The following is a 23,076-nucleotide window of genomic DNA, read 5'->3' as shown; positions in this document are numbered from 1 at the left end:
TTCGAGAGACCATTTTTACTCATTGTCCAATAAATCCCAAGTAACTCTCTACTGGTAGTAAATACAGTAACAGGCCCACTCGTTTAGTCCCATCAGGCGTTCGGTGGCCAGAATGTGGATTCTAGAGACTCCGACTGTCATATGGTGGATCTCCCCAGGTGGCCCGGACATGTGATAAGCAGACTCCCCTTCCGCGTTCAGGAAAGATAACAACAACCCGCTCGATCCCCACGATCCCACCATTCCTTTCCCGAGAAGTACTGCGCTTTTTTCCTTCGCTTCGACACTAATTCTTACGAACCCACAATATCGACGCTCCTCTACCATTCTCCCCCCTACCCCGGCATGACGTACTCATCGAAATAGGAATGGTGTCATGAGTTCTCCGCGGGGCTACGAGGAACAGGAGGCGATCCCTCGCAGCAGGACGCCTGCTTCAAACTCCGAAGTGATCGCCGAAGACCTGAGACAATTCACTCGCTCTCCCCATCCCTACCACCGCAGCAACAACAGACGTCTCGGCTCGCGCACACCCTCCGAACACGGCGACCGCCTCCAGCCGCTATCCGCATACTCGAAATCATCGCGGACACCGAGCGACAGTGGCACCGAGGCGGATGATGAGAGTACCGGTATCCTTAGAGGTCTGCCGGCACCGCCTGTTCGGCCGCGCAAGGGGTTGCGCTCTGGCGCGAATGGGTCGCTTGATACCGATGCTTGGCTGCCTACGTTACAGCCGTGGCCGTCATTTGTGCGCCAGACGTTGCGTGCGTCGAGACGGAGCTCGTCTGAAGAGACGGAGGATAGATTTGCGGAGGGGAAACATATGCGTCGGCAGAGGAGGGTTGAGATCTTGCGGCGACTGATGGAGACGGCGCTTTTGTTGTCTGTTGGGGCTGTCGTCTTGGTGCAAGAAGATGCTCGTTCAATTGCTTGGGCTTGGAGGAAAGGTAGGATTACTTTTTTTAGGATAAGAATTCGAGATCTGGATTTGCTTTTGCTAACGATTGTGCAGAGCTTGCCGCTCATGGCTTTACGCTCATCAGTCTATATGCTGCTTACCCCGTTCTGCTCCGAGCGTCGAGGGGCCGAAGGTGGCGCATATGGCCCTCCAAATCTAAACGTCCGTTTTTCTCTATACCCGCGAGTTTTGATCCCGCACCGCTGCTCTATCCGATCTTGATCCCGGTTTTCGTCTCGCTATCTTTGACAAACCATCTTCCGACCTTGCTCATACCCAACCTCGTTCTGAGTCTTGCATCACTTCCGGCTTCTGTCATCCCTCTGCAGAGCTGGGTCAATGGCTTCAGTGTGACGCATTGGATGGTGACTCTGGTGCCAGTAGTCGCCTCGGAATATCTCTCCTTCGATAATACAGTTCCCAAGCCGCTGTCGCTCCGGGGGCACGATGCGGAATCGTTGATTCTTCTTTTTCCTTTACATCAAGCGTTGATACCCACTTTAGACTTTTTGTTGACCACTAGCATTCTCCCCGCGGAATTGCAGCTTTTGACGACAGCGCTAACCAATTTGTACTTGTTTGCGGCCTCTCCTCAGGCGGAGATTCTCAAGGCCTTGCTATGGCTCGGTGGGATGTGCTTATTTGCGGCCTGTCGGCACATCCTTCGTTGGGAGGTGGCTTTGGCTCGGATTCCTAGTTGGAAGTTCCGCCGTTCACTGAGCGGTTCGCTCTCTCCGCGGAAATTCTTTAATATGATGGACCACCGGTTGTGTCAGAAGCTCAGTCGGGCTGGGGTCTCGGATGAACCCACGTCTGACAGCGATGGACCTGGTGGAGTACTTCGACCTCGCAAGTCGAAGACAATGCGGGATTCTCGAGATCCCGTCTCGGCCATTGATAATATGACCGCCGAGCAAGCCTTTGAACAGCATGCTTATGCCCAAAACCGGCGACGACGACATACTATTTCGACGTTTGAGGAGGCGGTTCAAGAGGAACTTGTGCGCACTACTCCTGGTGGTCGCCGTAAGAAAATGATGGGACCTGGTCTTGCCTCATTTTTGTCCATGACTGCAGCCCAAGCTCAGGTCCGCAAATGGCTGTATGCGATCTATGTCTACGCGATCTCTCTGGCAATCATCTTGGGGCCCATCCGGAAGTACATTGCCGACCGAGCTCTCCAAGGCCAGGATCCATTCGGATGGGCCGTGGGGTACCTTTTGGGTAATCTATCAGGGGTCCGATTCTGGGTGCTCATGCTGAACCTCGAGTATTGGATCCAATTACCCGCGCGGCCTGACGCGTCTTTCCAAGACCCATCGTGCTGGCTGGGCTGGGTTGAGCATATCCGCCAGACAGACTTCGGGCCTGCCAATACCCGCCTTCTGATGGGCGCATACTGCATCCTGGTTCTAGTGACTGGGCTGGCAATCGTGTTTCAGCTCAGTTCCATAGCCGAGGTGGACACGCGGCGCAAGGTGTTCCATGGCATGATGGTGCTAATGTTCCTACCCACCGTTTTCGTGGACCCGGCATTCTGTGCGCTGGCGCTGGCCCTGGTCCTCTCGGTCTTTTTGCTTCTGGATCTCTTCCGTGCATCTCAGCTCCCACCAATCTCACGCCCCTTGACCTACTTCCTGGCCCCGTATGTAGACGGGCGGGATCACCGCGGGCCGGTCATCATTTCACACATTTTCCTACTGATCGGCTGCTCAATTCCCCTATGGCTATCTCTATCCGATCTCGATCGCACCGGTGAAGGACCCTGGACAGGCTGGGAGGTACCCACCCGGGATGTCAGCATGGTGAGCGGTATTATCTGTGTCGGCATGGGCGACGCCGCAGCCTCCCTCATCGGCCGTCGATACGGCCGCCTGAAATGGTTCTGGGGCGGGGGCAAGTCGCTTGAAGGCAGCGTGGCTTTCGCCGTGGCCGTGACTTGCGGTTTACTTGCCGTACGTGCCTGGCTGATAGTAGGAGGGTGGGCCGTGACAGGGACCGAATCAGCCGGAGTGGAGGCCTCCACCGTTCGCTTTTGGTTCTGGACGGGCTGCAAGGCCGTATTAGCGGCTAGCGGGACTAGCGCGACCGAGGCGATCCTCACTGGCTGTAATGATAACGTTGTCGTGCCGGTTGTGTTGTGGTTGTTAGTGCGGGGTCTGGGCGTTTGATCGTGCAGATGGGAAGGGGGTGGGTGGGCTTGCGTGTTAGGTGGAGGGCGGGCATTTGGAGCGAGAATGGCTGCCTTGTGAATGTAGAGAGACATTTGTTGTATTTCATGTATGATACCTTACCAATTTCGATGTCCCATATTCTAACTAACTTAATTTAATTCGTATGACTCAAAGCGATTCGGATCTGACTGGGAGTCATAATGCAATGGCCTAGAAAACCAGTTTCTGCCTGGCCGATAAGCTTTTGGGGGTTATCGCTTGCGAGTACAGAGGGGTTCCATAAATTTGAAGCGCCGACAGTTCTTCAAAGTGATCATGCAGTCATGAGTTGAAAGATATATTACAAATATGGTACTTGTGCCATCAAGAAAGATATTTAGCAAGATCGTTCAAATAAGAATCATTGAAGCATGTCCGGTTGGTCTGTTTCTCAGGACTCAGTGTACCCTTGGGGCTGCCGATCTCGGATCGGGAGGCAAATCATGTGGATCCTCAAGTATGGGATGGGCGATACGATTGAGATGGCAGGCATTATTGTTTGTTGCTTTGGGGTTGTACATTGTTGGTTTGGTATGATCTTGTAGTAACTTAGAAATAAATGATATGATCTATTCATCTGATATTAGATATGAAGAATATAAACAAGTATACCCTGTCGACCCCGTATAAATAGCATCATCCCGAAATGAATCATTATTCCCCGGAACGTGACTCGTGACTCGCGATAGGTCACGATCTCGGCCTTATCTAATCGATAAACCACCTGAAGCTGGCCACCTGCATGGCCACTCCTGCTGTTCCCCCTTTTTCTGTCGCTTCCTGGACTCGTTTGATTCCTTTCTTTCACTCGACTCAAATCGCTTCATCTTCTTCCTCCTCCTGCAACTTATATTCTTATTGCCTGTGATTCAACATCGTCCAAGGTCCTCCCAGACCCATACATAAGGTACTTTCTACTGGACCCCATGTCCATCTCACTCACCGCCCTACTCACCGCCTTCAGCAGATCATCGCCTGTCACTCGTTATCGGCCATTAGCCATCAGAGCAGGTCATCCCCCTCCCCAATCACCAGCCTTCACCACCCACCGCCGTCCTGGGCTTCCTCTGGGTCCAGCTTTCCCGCCCTTTCAAACATCACATCATCTTCTTCCTCCATTAGACCAGCTCCTACCCGCCCCCTCCTGCATATTTCCCTTTCCACCTCCCTCCCCCCCCAAACTTTTGGTTCACGTTCCCCCCTCATTATACTCATTACGCCGATACATTCCTACTCGCATCTATACATCATCACCTTCACCGCTTTCCACGACGTGCTTGAGACAACGTCTGTCGTGCGAACACACCCTAATTTGTCCAGCAGCATATCTTCATCCTTTCATACCTTGTTGGACAGGGACTCGCTTCACTCGATCACACTCGACTGGTCTAGTTTCACGGCACTATTCCTAGGTTGAGTCCAGACTCGCTATCCCGGCGGTTCCTCGTTCTTCGAACCTACTCGGCTCCTGGCTGTACCCATCCTTGCTCATCCTGGCTCCCCTGATGGGCCTCTCGCCGAGTCCAACGTCGCTATTCTTGCTGCGGTAGTTGTGGTTGACAGAGCGTGGTTGGGCCGTGGGATTACCCTGGGGGCTTCGTCTGCGGGTTATCAGAACACAGGTGGCGGAGCCACTCGGCGACAGCCATGGCAACTCAACATTCGCGGAGGTCACGCGAGACCTCTCGACTCGAAATGACCATCGGTCCCTATACTCGGCATAACAAGATCGGACAAGGGAGCTTCGCGACGGTCTACCAGGGTGTACATACGGTGAGTCATCAAAGATTGAGATAAGCTTTTTGGCTTGGAGAATGCAGACTAACGGTTGCAATGTGTCGATGATTAGAAAACTCGCACCTTTGTAGCCATCAAATCCGTCAATCTATCGAAGCTCAACAAGAAGTTGAAGGATAACCTTTCCTCCGAAATCGATATTCTGAAAGACCTTCATCATCCGCATATTGTCGCCCTCATCGATTGCCATGAGTCTACATCGCATATTCACTTGGTCATGGAGTTCTGCGCTCTCGGGGACCTCTCGGCTTTTATCAAGAAGCGGGACACCTTATATGACCATTCCTCTACCCGAGATATGATTGCCAAATACCCTAATCCACCCGGTGGAGCCCTCAACGAGGTTGTTGTTCGACATTTTCTCAAACAGCTCTCGAGCGCCCTTCATTTTCTGCGTGAGCGAGATCTCATTCATCGGGACATCAAGCCCCAAAATCTTTTGCTTTGCCCAGCGCCAACCTCATACCGGAGTGGAACCGCTCCGGTCGTTCCGTACAAAGGCAGCGATAATTCTTATGAACCGATAACGGGCTTGGAGACGCTGCCGATGCTCAAAATTGCAGATTTTGGGTTTGCTCGATCTCTGCCTGCCACTTCATTAGCAGAGACGCTATGTGGCTCGCCACTTTATATGGCGCCCGAGATCTTGCGATATGAGAAGTATGGACCAGAGGCTGATCTCTGGTCCGTTGGTACGGTGCTTTATGAGATGGTGGTGGGACGTCCTCCTTTCCGAGCTACGAATCATGTCGAACTACTTCGAAAGATCGAGAAGGGAGAAGATCGAATACGATTTCCTGAGGAGAACCCGGCGTCGGATGATATGAAGAGGCTGATTCGAGGACTTTTGAAGCGCAACCCTGTGGAGCGGTTGAATTTCCCCGAGTTCTTCAAAAGCAATGTCATTACGGACCCCATTCCAGGTTTGATCGCTGACGACCTGCCCCGAAACCGTCGGCATACCTCTGCAGAGCTTGGACGTGGGCCAATGCCGTACCGGACAGAATCTCGACCTGGTCAAGTCGCGCATGATCCCAATGCCGGGAGAGATTCGCCTTATACTACTGACCAGGAGGAACGTATCACATATCCGCCTCCGCACCGGCCAAAGCCCACTCGGGAGAAGTCCGATACTCCGCCCAGTGCTTCACCTATGCGTCGGGTGGGAAGCGCTGATCAGCCTTCAACTGGTGTTTTGAGAGAGACTCCACGGGGTGGGACACCGCCACAACGGCCAAGTGTAATCACACACGCAACGGCACCTGGCCGACAGGAACTTGTCGATCGGAATACACCAACAGCTGCAATGGAACGACAGAGAAGCCGGAAAACATATTCCGGAACGTCAAAGCCCAGTCAGGACGATCGAACGGCGGAGGAGCAGGAGCGGGCAGCTCAGGAGGTGGCATTCGAGCGTGATTATGTGGTGGTTGAGAAACGGGCGGTCGAAGTTAATGCATTCGCGGACGAATTGGCTCATAGTCCTCGGATCCAAGGCGGCTTTGGTCGCGGCCCAGGTAGTTCCGCACCTCGTCGTGCAACTACGCAAGGGCTCCCGACTGTGGCCTCGACGTCTCCGCATTACGCTTCCAAGGCGATGCAGGTCATCCCTGGGCGTGCACGAGCTGACTCTATTCACCAACGCCAACACTCATACGAGCGACGGTATGGACAAAGCCCGACGTCGGCGACGTCAGCGATTTCAAAGGCTCTTAACATGGCCAGCGGTCGCTTGTTTGGCATGGGGTTCTCACCACCTTTGGCAATCACCAAGGGTGGGCGATCTCCGCCTCTCGCTTACAACCCCTTCCCGGCTTACCCTGCCGCACAAGCAAGTTTAATGCTGATGGGCGATGGAGCCAAGACCACCGCAGCTGTTGATGAGGACTGCAGGACGGTCCAGATCATCGAAGAATGCGCTACCCGTAGTGATGTCGTCTATGGGTTTGCGGAGGTCAAATATAAACAGCTTATTCCACTGGCTCCATCGGCCCCACCAGATCCATCTGCGCGACATATTGTTGGTGGATCCGAGGACCCCAATGATTCCACCGATGATGGGCTAACGGTCGACGCTATCGTGACCCTCTCTGAGGAAGCCCTGGTTCTTTACGTGAAGGCGCTAGCTCTACTGGCCAAATCCATGGATATTGCAGGTGCTTGGTGGACACGCAAGAACCGGGAGGATACATACGGAGACTCGTCGCACCGCGGTGATAACAGTGTACTCGCCGGCGCTCGGATCAATAATGTGGTGCAATGGGTCCGAAGCCGGTTCAACGAAGTTCTGGAGAAAGCCGAGTTTGTGCGTCTGAAGCTTATCGAAAGCCAGAAGCGGTTACCTCTCGACCATCCTAGTCATCCGGATAATCACTCGGTTGGCTCGACCGTTGCCTCGAGTGGATCCGCCGACGTGGTGGTGAGTCCTGGGGTTACGGCTGAAAAGCTGATGTACGACCGCGCATTGGAGATGAGTCGCACCGCGGCTATCAATGAGTTGACTAGTGAGGATTTGGCTGGATGTGAAATTGCCTATGTCACTGCCATTCGAATGCTGGAGGCGGTGCTTGAGGATGATGGATTGCACTCGTCTTCGGGTCAATCCGGTCATCAGCAGCACTCTTCTCACGGCGGTGACAAGACGTCGGTGGATGGGCTACAAGGGGAGGATCGGCAAGTGGTAGTCAAGCGTGAGTATCTTCTTCCCTTCAATTCCTTAGTATGAAATTTTTGATCACTAACATTTGCAACAGTGGTATCTAGCATGCGCGGCCGCCTTGCCTCTCTTCGAAAGAAGCTCGCGATTCTAGCAAAGCGGCCAACACCGACCATGCACAGTGGTCGAATGCCATCGTCAAATCTAGTTCCTGTATCGCATGCTACAGGTGCCACGCCGCCTCGATGAACCCCGTTAACAATGCCCCCTTCCATCTACGCACATCCTGCGAAGTCGTTTGTGCCCAACCTCTCAAGATTCGAGTCACTATATAAACAGCGTCTCTGCGTCAGGCATTCGTCCTTTTTTTCACGTTAACCTCATTTCCATCTCCCCTGGTGAGGGAGATGCTAATTCTTTTCATGTTCATGTCGTTGATTCATGTCCAAATTTTCAGTGCCCTGCCATATATCCCACTGCACGAGGGGGAGCGGAGTTTTTTGTCTCGTTTTCATTTCTTTCTTCCCCTGACCTTGTTTCTTGTTTCTAATCTTATCCCCCTCTTCTTTTCTTGTCTTTTCTTTGCGATTGGCTTGCTTACATGGCGTTCATCGTTTTTTCTTGGGACCGTTGTGGTATACAGATTGGTACTTTTTGAATCCGTTTTCACGGGAATACTTGCACAAGATCAGGGAGTTTTGGGGATTCTGGTCATGGAATGGAATGGGTTGGATTGGGAAGATGGATGGGTTGCATTTGTTGCAGATTTAGATGAGACGAGATGTTCCCTTGATCTTGGATGAAATTGACATAAATTCAATGAAACTCTCCTAATATCACATCATGATCTATGCTAGATGAGGATGTAAATGTAGATCGGTCTTTACTGAGGAGGGCCTATGAGCTCCCTACTACCTGTCTGTACCTATACCTCAAAACTAAACTAGCCGGTGAATTCGCATCAAAATGATCAAGCCTAACAACAAATCGTCTTCAGGGGAAACTGTTTTGAGTGAAAGTTACTCTCTATGCAGAAGCTCTCACTAGTATGTATCACCATTCTATTGCACACGCAGATTCAAGGTAGATTGATTCCAATATCAAATGCATGTCAAGCAAGCCCATTTGTTTCCAACTGTTACGTGAGCTTTTGCTGCCATCGCTAGAGAGTTATGGTTGCAAACACAAGAATTTGCTTGTCATGCATTCGCCGTTGGAGTCAATCTACAGGGCACTGTTTGGTTGCCATGAGCATTTTCTGAAGTATAGGGCATTTCAATTGAGGTCCAACCCTCTACGTCAGAGTCGTACCTTGACATTGAATTTGAATCAGCAGTCCCGGTCTAGACAATATGAGGCGATTTGACGCAATCGATGTCACCTCAGTCACCTCGTTGATCTATGGGTCAGAGACCTGTCGTCGAATTAGTTATAGTGGAGCTTGAGGTTGATTGATCCGAGCCAAGGGTCCACGCAATGGCGTGATCGGTTTCCATGTGTCAGAGTTTCACTGCGTTCTTGGCCGGGTCTAGGCGCGGGAATGCCGAGATGACTGCAATATTGACATCTATACTCCGTAGATTCAAGATCTAAGGAGCATTGTGAGACATTTTCTAGTTGGATCAATTAGCCTATTCTGGGTACTAGCAGTAATTCGCAAATATTTATCAAGTTTTTCTATGTTGGTATTCCTATGGAATCCCCCTCCACATTCCTTTTCCTTCCCGCGAAGCCCTTCCCGCATCCATCCCGAAGGTCCAAGCTCGGCCCAGCATTTGCCTGTTCTCGGCTGCCTGCTGCCCCCGAACAAACCTATTTTGGGTTGTCGCCGAGACTGTCGTGCTGAGAACGAAATCGCAAACAAAAGTGAGAATATGGCGAAGTCTCGGCATGAAAATGCAAATTATCATACGTTTTCTCTTACTTAATGCGATTTACATGAATACTACCGTTCATCGCATGCTATGCAGTTTCTTTTTGCGCCTGGCAAGCCTACCTGAACTAAACTCGGCCCGGCCGAGGATAGCATAGACGCTATAACTATCCACAACCATCCTTCCATTAGAAATGCAGAAAGTGGATCAAATGAGGCGTAGCAGCCTTCCAAGAATTCTAGAAAGCACCACGAGTCAAAGCACATGGTTTTATTTGAATGATTCAGGCGGCGATACGCTCGTGCTCGGGATTTTGCTGAGGTAGTATCCTGCCCAGGCGGGATTGTATTGCATCACTTTTAGTGCTAGCACATCATCTATAGCTGATGCCGGTGCTAGCCGTGTACCAGGAAATATTAGAAGCGGTTCTGCATCGAAAATTAACGGTTGAATTATTGTTGGTAAAGGCTGAGAATTTTTGAAAGTCAAGATGGCAGATTCGACTGTTTCATCGGCGACCGAGAGGACGCCGATTAAATCTGCTGTCTATGGTGCGAAACCTGCAGAGGCTGAGAATGGGCCTAGGCCGGCGGATGGAATTACAGGTTTATGTTAGTTTTTGCTTCGAATTTTGTTGGAGTATTGGCATGACTGACTTTATTTGCGTGGTTGTCTATAGATGAAGGAAATATCTTCGAGGCGTCACCTGAGAATCGTCGACAGCTGGGTGTATTCAGTGCCACACTACTAATTTTCAACCGTGTTATTGGAACTGGTATATTCGCGACACCAGGGACTATTCTATCTCTGTCGGGTAGCGTTGGTCTCTCACTTTTCATGTGGGTTATTGGCACATTTATCGCTATGGCTGGAACAGCGGTCTATATGGAATGGGGCACGGCTATCCCAAAGTACGTCCTTCTCAATTCCTAATACAAAAAGGATTCAACACTGACGAGAATCTCTAGAAACGGAGGCGAGAAGAACTACCTCGAATATGTGTACAAAAAACCCAAGTTCCTGGCCACGGCCATGTTCGCTGCGTACGCCTTTCTCCTAGGTTGGGCTGCAAGCAACAGCGTGGTCTTTGGCCAGTATATCCTCAACGCCGCTGAGATTGAGGTTGATCGATGGAATCAGCGTGGTATTGGATTGGCCTGCCTCACAGCTGCATTCCTCGTGCACTCCATCGCTCTCAAGTGGGGTATTCGTCTCCAAAATCTACTCGGTATTATCAAATTGATTATCATTTTGTTCATTGTCGTGTCGGGATGGGTTGCTCTGGCTGGACACACGAAGGCTGAGACGCCGCATAACTTCCGGAATGCGTTTGAAGGAACGAAAGGCAGTGGGTACAGCATTGTTATGGCACTGTACAATGTCATTTGGTCATTCATTGGATACTCTAATGCTAATTATGTGGGCTAAACCAAAACCTGTTGATCAGTCGACTCAAAAGCTAATGTCGTTTAGGCCCTGAGCGAGACCAAAAACCCAGTTCGCACCTTGAAGATCGCCGCGCCACTCGCAATTGGCACTGTCGGTATTCTATACATGTTTGTCAATATTGCCTACTTTGCAGCAGTATCAAAGGAAGAAATGTTGGAATCGGGCACTGTGGTCGCTGCAGTGTTCTTTGGAAATATGTTCGGCAAGCAGGCCGAGAAAGTCATGTCGGTCTTTGTGGCTCTGTCAGCATTTGGGAATGTTTTGTCGGTGCTGTTCTCGCAAGGTCGAGGTATGTATGCCCTGAATCCCATGTACTTGTACATGCTAATAGGGATCTATAGTTGTTCAAGAGCTCGGTCGAGAGGGCGTCTTGCCCTTCTCCAAATTCTTTGCCAGTAATTGGCCTTTCCATTCACCAGCCGCCGGCCTATTCGAGCACTACATTGTGTCGGCGATCATTTTGCTTGCTCCTCCACCTGGCGATGCATATAATTTCCTTCTCAAGTGAGCACACGTCCCCGAAAGATTCCTGGCCTCGGTCTAATCAATCTTCTAGCCTCATCTCATACCCCCTCTCGATCATCAACGTGTTTGTTTCAGGTGGCCTCATCTATATCTACCTGAACCGGAGCACCAAGTACCCCAACTGGAACCCTGGAATCCGGGCAACTCTCCCAGTGACTGTGTTCTTCTTGTTGTCGAATGTGTACTTGGTTATTGCTCCCTATGTGCCTCCCGATGCTGGCCAGAACGTCTACGAGCAGCTGCCATACTACCTGCATTGCGTTGTGGCTTTGGGGTTGTTTGCGTTCGGAGCTCTTTACTATGTTGTCTGGGCCGTACTGCTGCCTCGGTGGGGTGGTTATGTGCTTGTCAAGGAATCGGTGGTGGATGCTGATGGCTGGTCGCGGAGTGTGTTTACGCGGTTGCCGCTAACTCCTGCAGGACGTCCCTAGACGGGATGGATTGATTTAAGACGGTAGATATACGAGGATTCGAATGGACATAACTAATTGTATTACTTATTGAACTATTTTATATCTCGATGAAGTAACGGGCCTCAGCTTCTGAACATATATGTATATATCTTGGCATTTTATGTGGCTTCGTCTTAGCTTAAGCCAGGGCAATTTGCCTGGAGCGTACTGATAGGTCAAAGTAGCATAGAACTCAATTTTTGGTGCAATGATAAACTCCTCCAAGGTTAATTATCACGAGTAGATGTCCCAATTCTCTATGGATGCCTATTCAGGAAAACAGCAAGAGCTGTGTATCATAGGCCCCTCAAACTGACTGGTGCATAGTCTTGCAAGGAGGAACAGCTCGAAAGCTACTCCACAGTCGACTGCCGTAGAAGAATCGTGGCATTCGCTGGTTGAAACTTGCGTGAGGTTAAGAAAGAAGAAGGAGAAAAAAAGGAAAAGAAAAAGAAAAGGCGGCAAGGCCAAGGCCTCACCGCCTGATGTGTTCTGCCGGGTTGTGATTCTTTTCAATCGAGCGCCATTCGATTGTTCTTCGGCGCGCGGTGGATGCAGTCGTTCTTTGTTGCATTTTAGCTTCTGTATATTATTGGGTGCTTGGACCCTGTGTATATTATTCTCTTTCCTTCTGTTTTCCTCCCTCAATTGACGGGGGTTGTTGACCTGCCGATGCGTCGTCTTTCCTCGCGTGCGTTGCTTCAAGCAAAGCCACCGCTTCTATCCGCCAGACCCCTCCCCCTCTTTCCACTCTCCGCCCCTCGCTCAGCTCCAGCTTCAAGTCTAATCTCTCGCCCTCGTTCCATTCAATCCCGCCCATCCCGTTCACCTCTCTCCCAAACCTCCAAGCGCTACTGTTCATACCGAAGAATGTGCAGCTCTCGTCGTGACGAGCCCTCCGGCTCGACCAATGTCCAGGGCCGTGAGGTCCTGCCCACTAACGTCAAGCCTGTTCACTACGACTTGACCTTGGAGCCGGACTTTAAGACCTTCAAATATAACGGAACCGTCACCATTGAGTTAGCATCCCCCCGAGATGGCTGGTGCTTTGGAGTAGATGCTGACACCTATATGCAGCCTCCAGGTCAATGAGGACACCGACTTCATCTCTCTGAACTCCAACGAAATCGATATCCACAGTGCTACCGTTCGTTCCAATGGCGCGGTCATCGAGTCCAAGCCCGAGATTATTGTCAATAAGGATACCCAGGTGGCCACGGTCCAGTTCAAGCAGGCCATCGCCGCTGGTGCCGATGCCCAGCTTACCCTCACATTCACCGGTACTTTGAACGATAACATGGCTGGCTTCTACCGCTCTTCATACAGGAAGGATGGTAAGACGGAGTACATTGCCTCGACTCAGATGGAGCCAACTGATTGCCGTCGTGCCTTCCCTTGCTTTGACGAGCCCGCTCTTAAGGCCAAGTTCACGGTGACCCTCATTGCTGATAAGGATATGACCTGTCTTAGCAACATGGATGTTGCTTCAGAGACGGATGTTCAGGACGGCTCCAAGAAAGCTGTCAAGTTTAATACCTCGCCCGTGATGTCCACCTATTTGGTTGCTTTCATTGTTGGTCATCTGAACTACATTGAGACCAAGAACTTCCGTGTTCCCATCCGTGTGTACGCCACCCCGGATCAGGATATTGAGCACGGTCGTTTCTCGCTCGAGCTTGCCGCGAAGACTTTGGCTTTCTACGAGAAGGCCTTTGATAGTGATTTCCCTCTCCCCAAGATGGACATGGTTGCCGTTCCCGATTTCAGTGCGGGCGCCATGGAGAACTGGGGCCTGATTACCTACCGTATTGTTGATGTCCTGCTTGATGAGAAGACCAGTGGTGCTTCTCGCAAGGAGCGAATTGCCGAGACCGTCCAGCACGAATTGGCCCACCAGTGGTTCGGTAACCTGGTGACTATGGATTTCTGGGACGGCCTGTGGCTCAACGAGGGCTTCGCTACCTGGATGTCCTGGTACTCTTGCAACGTCTTTTACCCCGAGTGGAAGGTTTGGCAGACCTATGTCATCGACAATCTGCAGAGTGCCCTGTCTCTTGACTCGCTGCGTTCTTCTCACCCCATCGAGGTCCCCGTCAAGCGCGCCGATGAGGTTAACCAGATCTTCGATGCCATCTCCTACTCCAAGGGCTCGTCCGTGCTTCGCATGATTTCCAAGTATCTTGGTGAGGACGTCTTCCTCCAGGGTGTTCGTGCCTACATCAAGAAGCACGCCTACGGCAACACCGAGACCGGTGACCTGTGGTCCGCTCTGGCTGACGCCAGTGGCAAGCCTGTCCAGTCTGTTATGGATATCTGGACCAAGAATGTCGGCTTCCCCGTCATCAGTGTGACCGAGAACCCTGCTTCGTCCTCCATCAGCCTGAAGCAAAACCGCTTCCTGCGTACCGGCGACGTTCGTCCCGAGGAGGACCAGACCCTGTACCCTTGCATGCTTGGCCTGCGCACCAAGGAGGGCGTTGATGAGAGCACCATGTTGACTGAGCGCGAGGCTGAGTTCAAGGTCCCTGACCTTGACTTCTTCAAGGTCAATGCTGACCACTCTGGTATCTACCGTACCTCTTACTCCCCCGAGCGCCTCACCAAGCTCGGTCAGGCCGCCAAGGATGGTCTTCTGACCACCGAGGACCGTGCTGGTCTGATTGCCGACTCCGGTGCTCTGGCCTCCTCTGGTTACCAGAAGACCTCCGGTCTGCTCTCGCTGCTCAAGGGCCTTGACACCGAGACCGAGTTCATCGTGTGGAACGAGATGCTCACCCGTATCGGTGTTGTCCGCGCTTCCTGGGTCTTCGAGGATAAGCAAACCAAGGATGCCCTCACTGCCTTCCAGCGTGAGTTGGTCTCTGCCAAGACCCACGAACTGGGTTGGGAGTTCTCCGAGAAGGATGGTCACATCCTGCAGCAGCTCAAGGCTCTCATGTTCGGCTGTGCCGGTAGCGCCGGTGACCCCGTCGTTGTCAAGGCTGCGCAGGACATGTTCGCCCGCTTTGCTGCTGGCGATCACTCCGCCATCCACCCCAACATCCGCGGCAATGTGTTCAGCATTGTTCTGAAGTTCGGTGGTGCCAAGGAGTACGATGTTATCCTGAAGCGCTTCCGTGAGGCCGCTACCTCGGACGAGAAGACCACTGCCCTGCGTTGCCTGGGTGTCGCCGAGGAGCCGGCTCTCGTCCAGCGCACTCTCGAGCTCGCCATGAGTGAGGAGGTCCGCAGTCAGGATATCTACATGCCGCTAGCTGGTCTCCGCAACCACGTCACTGGTATTGATGCCCGCTGGACCTGGCTGAAGGAGAACTGGGACGCTATCTACAAGCGCCTGCCTCCCGGGCTGGGCATGCTGGGTACCGTTGTGCAGCTGTCATCTTCCTCCTTCTGCACTGAGGCTCAGCTGAAGGAGGTTGAGGAGTTCTTCGGTGCCAAGGACACTAAGGTAAGCTTTCACTCTCCCACTAATATTCCGTATATATATTCATCTAACATATCTACAGGGCTACGATCGCGCCGTCTCCCAGAGCCTGGACGCTATCCGCGCCAAGATCAACTGGCTGCAACGTGACCGCGAGGATGTCGAGAACTGGCTGAAGAACAACCAGTACTTCCAGAGCAAGCTGTAATTTGTTTTCTCTCAGGGCGCCGGGGATGGATGTTCCTTTGTTTTTCGGGGTTTGCGGCTTTTTATTGAATCGGGTTCAAGCAATACCAGGCGATGACACACGGGTTGTGTCTTTTCAAGCCTGTGGCTACTCACTTTTGCTATCTGTTTTCCACACTCTACTCACTTATTGACTGGCATGGAATCTCCTAGTACCTCCGTTGGGAAAAGTTAGACTAGAGCTAAAAAGAATACTATGGATTAATATGCCATCTTGGCCTGTCGTTGACGGGGTCGTCCCTTTCATTTCCGTAAGACGCCAGATGGGATGGCAGAGGCCTTCCCCAATATGATTTCAGGAGATTATTTGATAAAGCAGATAATCGAGGTAGAACATGTCCAATCCATTTCACGAAGAACATCGTTAAACCCCCAAATGCCCGGCCTGAACCCGGCGTCGATGCAGCTGGGAGATAGTGGTATGGTTTCAAAATAATACAAAATTATCGAGCAATTACGCCCATCCACCCTTTCCTCCAAACCCGGAACTATCTTCGATCTTCTTGCCCTGACCACGCGTCGGTTTAGACTGTGCCGCCTCATGCTTCCTCAATTCCTCAGGCACACGAGAGATGGGCGATTTGATGAGCATTTGCTTGAGATCGTACCTGTATCCACAGATTAGTTTTCTGATCAAAGCGGGAGAGAATGAACACGAAGGGAAGTATAAAACGTACATGACATCGGAATCCTCACTACCCAAGAATGTAATAGCAACACCACTCTTACCAGCACGACCGGTACGACCGATACGATGGGTGTAGCTCTCGATGGAGGTAGCCATGTTGAAGTTGACGACAAGCGAGACGTCTGGCACATCAATACCTCTACCAGCGAGGTCAGTGGCGACCAGGACATCAGTAGTACCGCTCCGAACAGACGCCAGAGCGGCTTCACGCTGCTCTTGAGTCTTGGAACCATGCAAGGTAACAGACGAGAAACCCATTTGTTTGATTTCGCGGGCGATGGCATCGCAGTTCCGCTTGATGTTGACGAATACGATGATCGGGGGACGGAAGTCGCCTGAGGAGAGAATCTCGGCGAGTCGCTTCTTCCGCTTGTCTTCGCCGGAAATCATTTCGACGCGCTGCTCGACTGTGTCCACCGCTTCGCCGACACCGCCGATTGTAATGATAGCTGGACGACGGAGGTATTTTCGCGCAATGCGCTCAACGGCCACGGGCATGGTGGCTGTGTACATCATTGTTTGGCGGTATCGGTCTCGTCCGCCGAGATGTTGGCGCATGGCACTTGGGTTTTCGGCCTCCTCTGTGTCAGGTTTTTCGTTTGTCGCTGGGAGAGCGTCGAGAATCTTGTTGACGGGTTCTTCAAAACCAAGATCGATCATACGATCGGCTTCATCCATAATCACGTAGCTACATTGACTGAGAACGAGCATTCGGCGCTCGATACAATCGACGAGACGCCCGGGAGTGGCGATGATAATCTCTGCACCATCGCGCAGACTGAACGCTTGCTCCTCTAGCGAGTGACCACCGACAATACTGACGACGTTGAAGCCGAGTGGTTGTGTGAACTTCTTAGCCTCAATCTCGATCTGCTGGGCCAATTCACGAGTAGGCGCTAGAACAATCGCATATGGTCCGTCGTTCTTGCGCCATTCAAACTCGTCCAGCCGTGGAAGCTCTGAGATGTATACAAGCAGTGGCAGCAGGAATGAAGCTGTTTTACCGGAACCAGTCACAGCAACACCAATGAGATCGCGCGATTGAAGAGCGATTGGAATAGCGGCACGCTGAATCGGAGTGGGCTCCTTGTAGCCAACGCGATCGATGAGCTCCAGCAAACGCTTCGGCAGCTGGCTCTCTTCCCATGATCGCATAGGATTAGGCACGCTACCACCCTTGGTGGCAATGTTGAAATCTTCCTTGAAGATACGCCAGTCACGCTCACGCATGTGCTCCAACCGCTTCTCGCTCCAGTGCTTATCAAGCTGATTCCGTGTGCTCTCTTCACGGCGACGACGCTCCATCTCCAAGATTTCCTTGGCGCGCATGCTACCCGACTCATGATCCTGGTTTTCCAGTGCTTGCGCATACTTGCGCGCCATGTTATCCGCAACGTCCTCTCCGAATCCTGCCAGTCGACCGCGGCCAAAGAAGTTTGCCTCATGTCGGCTCTGGTATAGTGGATTATAGTCGCCGCTAGTGTCTTCCTCGGTATTCCATTCGAAGTTGAATTTCCGGTCCGTAGTGCGCTTGCGCTTCTTCTTTGCCGAGAAGTTCGAGGTCTGTTCCGTTCCCATGTATCGTTGCTTCAGAAGTGCTGCTTGTGCCGCAGCCTCGTCTTCCTCTGTTGCCCGCTTCTCTCCTCTTGCGTTCTTGGACTTTGGATGGGGCGGCGGGTCCATGTCGCGATTCCGTGATGGTTGTCCATTTCGCGACGCAGCTGGTCCTGTCGGGATGTCGCCGCGCATGGCACGCGGTCCGGTAGGGACTCGTCCAGCTGGATCTCGGCGATCAGGTTCCGGTTCTACTCGTCTCACTGGCCGCGACTCGGATAAAACCCCATTGCGATTGGCACCGTTGGAGGACGCCTTAGCTTGTCGTTCAGCTTCCACCTCTTTAGCTCGTTTCTCTAGTGCGAGTTTCTCACGTTGTGCTTTGGACAAGAATTTCGGCTAAAGGAAACACACAAATATTAGCATATGATCCCGAGCATCGCGATTGCACGAGGATCGATTCGTAGGGCACTCATACCTTTGCTGCTGCGGCGTCTGCATCCTTCTTCTTCTTGATAAGATCCTCCACACTCAGTGGAGCTGCAGCTGGCTTCTTCGCTCCCCATCCCAGCTTCTTCTTCTTGACTTCGGTAGGGGGCGCGGGTGGCGCATCTTCTGGCGGAGGAGGAGGGACCCCAGCATCTGGAGGTGGCGGCGGAGCACCCAAGTCCTCAGGAGGAGGCGGAGGGGGAGTTGGTGGGCGCTCCATGAAGTCCGGAGGAGGCGCGGGAGGGCCGTCGGCTGAGCCGTTGGTCACTATGCCTTCCATAGTTGCCCAGAAGTGAGAGGAAGATTATGGCCGAGGATGTAGGACAGACGGCCAAACGAGCGATGATCGCATCGGCATCTCGAATTTCTACGGCGGTCAGGACGGGCCAGACGCGTGGTCACGTGCTGCAATATGGCGTCCGTGCTCAAGGCTGTCAGGCTTGAGATGTCCTACAAAGATGATGGGAAAGAGAGGAATACTGGAAGAGTTTTCGAAGAGGAAGGAGCATTGTCAGATATCCTTGGTCATGAATTCAGGATTTGAAAAGGTCTCTACATGGTTTGGACCGTCGACGCACAAGGAAAAGACTTGAGTTACGAAAATCACATTGCACGAGTAACTAAAGTACACTTGATCCGGAATGGACCACCTATCTTGCTCCAATCACAAAAGGGTCCCGGAATGGGGAAAGGGGAAATAGCAGTGACCGAAGTTAAGACCACTTTGAGGAAAATGAGGGCCATTTCGGCGCACCAAAATCGCTAACAAACCTGGAGGAGAACGAGAACGAGAACGATGCCGGGAATTGGCAAGAACATGATGCTACATGGAAAGAAAGTCACCCACCCAAGTAGAGAAGGTGTCAGGCACCCAGCCAAAAAAAAAAAAAACAAGGAGACAGCTGTGCGAGGAGGCCGTCGGGATGAAAGCATTCATGGAGAGACGTGAGGAGATCGAAGCCATTACAGAGGCATTAGGATGGGCAGGGTATGGGCCTAGGCAACTGGTCCACCGTTGACGGGACTCTGATGCTGTTGCCAAGCAGCATAGGCTTGGGCAGTCGTAGCGGCTTGGTCTGGAGTGGGTTGCTGGCCCGGGGGAGGGACGGCGGGCTGTGCATCAGCAGGAGCTGTCGGAGGAGCCGCGAAAGTGCCCCCAGTGCGAGCAGCAGCCACAGAGGCCGGGCCATGCACCTCACGATCGAGGGCCATGTACTCCTTGGCAGTGTCCTTGGTGCCTCGTTCGAGAAGGTAGGCCATGTAGATTTGTACGAGCTCCTTAACAGTCTCGGGGACAAGTGTGCTCTTCGAGCGCGCATAAGAAACGACCTGCTTGATGCGTTCATACTGAGTCGACTCAATCTCAGCACTGGTAGGCTGTTCAATCTCAAACATGAGATAGCTGGTCCAGAAGGGTCGGCTGTCAAGGTAGTACTGCTGGTTATCCTGGAACACCTTACGAGCATCATCGGGAGCACCCTTGATCTTCCACAGAAGACGAGCCCACTCAGCAACGAGCGCAGCCTTGGTGGCCATTTCACACTGGGGGGAATCCAGTTGGGTCTTGTATACCTCAATGGCAGCATCGAGGCCGCCGTGGCGCCGGCACAGATTGGCCAGAGAGATGATGGTCTCAACATGGCTGGGAAGGTTCATGAGAATAGCACCGTGGATATCCTTGGCGACATCGGTGCGGCCTGACAACTCTTCAAAGTACGCGTAGTGCAGTCGAACCGTGGGGTTGGCAATGGGGACATAAAGGTAGCTGGCACGTTGGTAGATAATCCGCACCTCTTCCTCGCCCGACTGAGCAGCCATCCAGCGGGCATAGCGAAGCCAGAATTCATCATAGTGGGCGCATGTCACGAGACAGCGCTCATACAAGAACTGGATACGGTTGAAGGAACCTTCGGACTCCTCGAAATCAAGATATTTCTTCCAGTTTGTGAGCTGGCCTTCGTCCAATTCTGTCACGTGGAAGTATGGCCGCTTGATCTCTGACTCATAGGTCCAGCGCTTGGTAGTCTCGGTTTGTGTCTTTGAGAACACCTCCAAGTGGTAGTTATCAACACGCAGGCGCAAATCACGCTCAATCTCAGCTTCGGCCTTGGCGCCTGGGGGCACGTGAGAGGACGCAGCTTCGATTTCTGACCGGAATTCAGACATGGTCTCTGTAGGAGCTAGCTCGGCCAGAGGGCGAGTCTGGGCGAGCTGGCGATAACGCTCAAAGTAGCGTGCATACTGGTGCATCGGGATATGAACAATCCTGCCCAGAATAGCGAAGATCTTGTCCTGGGCCTCAACGCGTTCCTCGAACTCGATATACTTGTCCCAGAATGGATGTGCCAGGAAGTCCAGACCCACGCTAGTAGCGCCACGTTCAAACAGACTATAAGAATGCCACGTTAGCATAACACGTTCATAACACTGCTGGAAGTTGGGATGAAAGGGAGGTATGGGGAGGAAGAAATGATGGGGCAAACATAGGCGATCACTCTGTCACGTTATGACAGGCCCGAAATTTAACGAGGGTGAGCAAGCTATGGGGAAAGCAGCTAGTGCTTTGCGCAAAAGGTCAAGAGAGGGCCATCGAACGAAATTGTTCCTTGTGTTGTCCAGGTAGAAGGTAGAATGTCTTTGGTCATGTGGAGAAGGAAAGCAGCCTGAATGAGCCATCGGTGAGAAGTAAACACCAGTTGAGTCTGGGTGGTAAGGCGATGATCTCTCACCCATCATCAATGGAACCGCAGTCACCGGCATATATCCATCTTTCAAACCCAATCGGCATCATACAGGCTTCGCGAGCTGCATTGGTAACGGTTACAGGGAAAGGGAAGGAAACCAGCTTCTGACTACTTACTCTCGGATGATATCAGAGTCGTGCGACGTCTCGGCTTTGAAGGAGCAGTAATTGGTCCAGAGGTCAACGGAAGGGGAGATACTGGCAATGCCTCTTTCGTAGACCTATAATCCATGTTATTAGCAACTGCGACAAGTCTCAAGATGGATACGTAAAAAGCGGGGGCTGGGACAAGGGTCCATACCATCTCTGCGGCTTCAGTGCCGGTAATTGAGAATTCCAAGTCGGCATACTTCTTCCAGTATCCAAATAGCAGAGGGAACTTGGCGAGGAAGCGATCGTAAACGTTGCGCACTGTGGTGATGGCTTGCGGGTTGGAGTTGCGATTGATTCCGCCCTCCAGGGCCTCGGCCCCGCTGACAAGCTTCTCCCACGTCTCGAAGTTATCTGGATCATCAACCTATGTGAAGTGTTAGCAACGATCAGAGACATGTGGTTCAGGTATCCGAGCTCCAGACGTACCAGTTCGGTCTCGAGCTTCCTCAACTCCGCGTTCTCCTCCTCCGAACCTCCAAAGTGATAGTCCGCCATGATGGCAGGGATTCTGGGTATGCGCGCAATTAAATAGGGGTATCACAGCGAAGAATATGCGCGAGCGATGAGCGATAAGAACAGTGGTTGTGGTAAGAATGGCAGATGTAAAGGGATGCTGAGGCTGAAACCAGCGACGGAAAACTGGAGCCGAAGGGAAAAGACGAGATGGGAAGTCTCTCGGCCTGAGGCCACAAGGCCGCAACACTGCCCGCCGGGGTTTAGTGCGTTGCGGCCAGAGCGGCTTCAACTTTTATCGGTTGCCCCATCACTCAACACATTCAAGATCGTCTACGGCCTCAATTGATCACCATCGGACGGCCGTGATGTCTTCCATCACTCAAAACGTGGGCGCACTGCCTTCTCGCCTTCGCAACTTCTTCGCTCGCTACCCTCCGCAGATTTATTCGTCCCTGGTCGCATCGCGTCCGACTGCCCCGGAGGGCGAAGCCTCCGCCGACGAGACTCTTCCCTCGCCCTACACCCCGGATCGTGATGCGAAGGGTGCTCGCCGTCCAGATCCCGAGGCTTTCTCGACCTCTCGCGCGCTCCTGTACAACGACCCTAAGAACCAGAACCCATTCTTGCCGCGGAAGATCTTCAACTCCAAGAAGTGGATGGGTCCCCGATATGGACTCCGACAGCAGGCAGATCTAGTCAAGTTGGCTATTAAATACAACGTCGAGCCACTCTTGCCCCCTGGACCCAAGTCCACCGAATACAAGGCCGCCAAGCTGGCGGAGCGTGGTCTGCGGATTAAGGGAACTGGTATCGGCCAGAAGGTCAAGGGTCACAAGTGGGAGCGGACAATGGAAGCGAGACTCGAGGAGCGCCGCAAGGCGATGGTGGAGATGCCGGAAATGATCCGGTTGTGGAAGCAGGTTAGTATCGTCCCGATCGATCTGGTCATGGGAACATCGCTAACTCTATCTCGCAGAGAGGTCATGGTCGTGGATGGAGACAGTGGCCGAAGCGGTGAAGGGGACGCCGAAGCCCTATGTGAAAATATTGTTTTAGTTCTGTCGATTGTTTCTCACTGGTCCACTCTTGCCATATCTGTCTGCGCCCTCGCTCGACCATTTCCATTACGTGTGGAATCCCCTCGGCAGAAGCATTTGTATGAATCATTGCAGGGGTTTGGGATGGGAGTACTGTTTCTTTTGCGTCACTATTTTTTATTCAAACCTTGTACAATATATAGCGTGGGCATCTTGCCCAATGATATTCGGGAGGCTCAGCTTAAGCTATCTCGCCACTGTGTGCACATGAGACACCAGGGAATCAACATTGAGTTTTACCTATATCATGCTTTTCTCATTGGTCGAAAGACAATTGCATTGTCAAGGGTCTGATATGC

At 52.2% G+C, this 23,076-nt stretch overlaps 7 protein-coding genes across 7 annotated transcripts; 5 read left to right on the top strand and 2 right to left on the bottom strand.

Annotated features, from left to right (window-relative positions):
- Positions 1 to 376: 376 nt before the first annotated feature.
- On the top strand, positions 377 to 3,132 carry N7473_007768 (putative phosphatidate cytidylyltransferase; the record flags this gene model as incomplete). The annotated part of the gene is made up of 2 exons (XM_057153708.1): positions 377 to 950; positions 1,016 to 3,132. The coding sequence occupies 2 exons, from the start codon at positions 377 to 379 to the stop codon at positions 3,130 to 3,132; spliced, it is 2,691 nt and encodes an 896-aa protein (XP_057008046.1).
- Positions 3,133 to 4,869: 1,737 nt separating this feature from the next.
- On the top strand, positions 4,870 to 7,876 carry atg1 (serine/threonine protein kinase ATG1; the record flags this gene model as incomplete). The annotated part of the gene is made up of 3 exons (XM_057153707.1): positions 4,870 to 4,947; positions 5,024 to 7,661; positions 7,725 to 7,876. The coding sequence occupies 3 exons, from the start codon at positions 4,870 to 4,872 to the stop codon at positions 7,874 to 7,876; spliced, it is 2,868 nt and encodes a 955-aa protein (XP_057008045.1).
- A 1,855-nt stretch (positions 7,877 to 9,731) lies between these two features.
- Positions 9,732 to 11,952, top strand: N7473_007766 (high affinity methionine permease). Its single transcript, XM_057153706.1, has 6 exons — positions 9,732 to 10,112; positions 10,181 to 10,412; positions 10,470 to 10,920; positions 10,975 to 11,239; positions 11,292 to 11,454; positions 11,507 to 11,952. The coding sequence occupies exons 1-6, from the start codon at positions 9,992 to 9,994 to the stop codon at positions 11,904 to 11,906; spliced, it is 1,632 nt and encodes a 543-aa protein (XP_057008044.1). The 5' UTR covers positions 9,732 to 9,991; the 3' UTR covers positions 11,907 to 11,952.
- A 532-nt stretch (positions 11,953 to 12,484) lies between these two features.
- Positions 12,485 to 15,821, top strand: N7473_007765 (M1 family metallopeptidase). The gene is made up of 3 exons (XM_057153705.1): positions 12,485 to 12,946; positions 13,005 to 15,375; positions 15,434 to 15,821. The coding sequence occupies exons 1-3, from the start codon at positions 12,600 to 12,602 to the stop codon at positions 15,557 to 15,559; spliced, it is 2,844 nt and encodes a 947-aa protein (XP_057008043.1). The 5' UTR covers positions 12,485 to 12,599; the 3' UTR covers positions 15,560 to 15,821.
- Positions 15,822 to 16,051: 230 nt separating this feature from the next.
- On the bottom strand, positions 16,052 to 18,608 carry prp28 (mRNA splicing protein PRP28; the record flags this gene model as incomplete). The annotated part of the gene is made up of 3 exons (XM_057153704.1): positions 16,052 to 16,205; positions 16,275 to 18,238; positions 18,318 to 18,608. 3 exons carry the CDS (start codon positions 18,606 to 18,608, stop codon positions 16,052 to 16,054), a joined length of 2,409 nt encoding a protein of 802 aa, XP_057008042.1.
- A 716-nt stretch (positions 18,609 to 19,324) lies between these two features.
- On the bottom strand, positions 19,325 to 21,719 carry N7473_007763 (putative mRNA splicing protein (Prp39); the record flags this gene model as incomplete). The annotated part of the gene is made up of 4 exons (XM_057153703.1): positions 19,325 to 20,717; positions 21,189 to 21,292; positions 21,373 to 21,588; positions 21,651 to 21,719. The coding sequence occupies 4 exons, from the start codon at positions 21,717 to 21,719 to the stop codon at positions 19,325 to 19,327; spliced, it is 1,782 nt and encodes a 593-aa protein (XP_057008041.1).
- Positions 21,720 to 21,969: 250 nt separating this feature from the next.
- On the top strand, positions 21,970 to 23,025 carry N7473_007762 (mitochondrial 54S ribosomal protein mL59). The gene is made up of 2 exons (XM_057153702.1): positions 21,970 to 22,600; positions 22,657 to 23,025. Exons 1-2 carry the CDS (start codon positions 22,046 to 22,048, stop codon positions 22,696 to 22,698), a joined length of 597 nt encoding a protein of 198 aa, XP_057008040.1. The 5' UTR covers positions 21,970 to 22,045; the 3' UTR covers positions 22,699 to 23,025.
- Positions 23,026 to 23,076: the final 51 nt, after the last annotated feature.

This window comes from Penicillium subrubescens (genome assembly GCF_028828155.1).
Source record: "Penicillium subrubescens strain IBT 31985 chromosome Unknown utg000005l_segment0_segment0, whole genome shotgun sequence".
Taxonomy (NCBI): Eukaryota; Fungi; Ascomycota; class Eurotiomycetes; order Eurotiales; family Aspergillaceae; genus Penicillium; species Penicillium subrubescens.
This window is presented reverse-complemented; position numbering and strand designations above follow the sequence as displayed.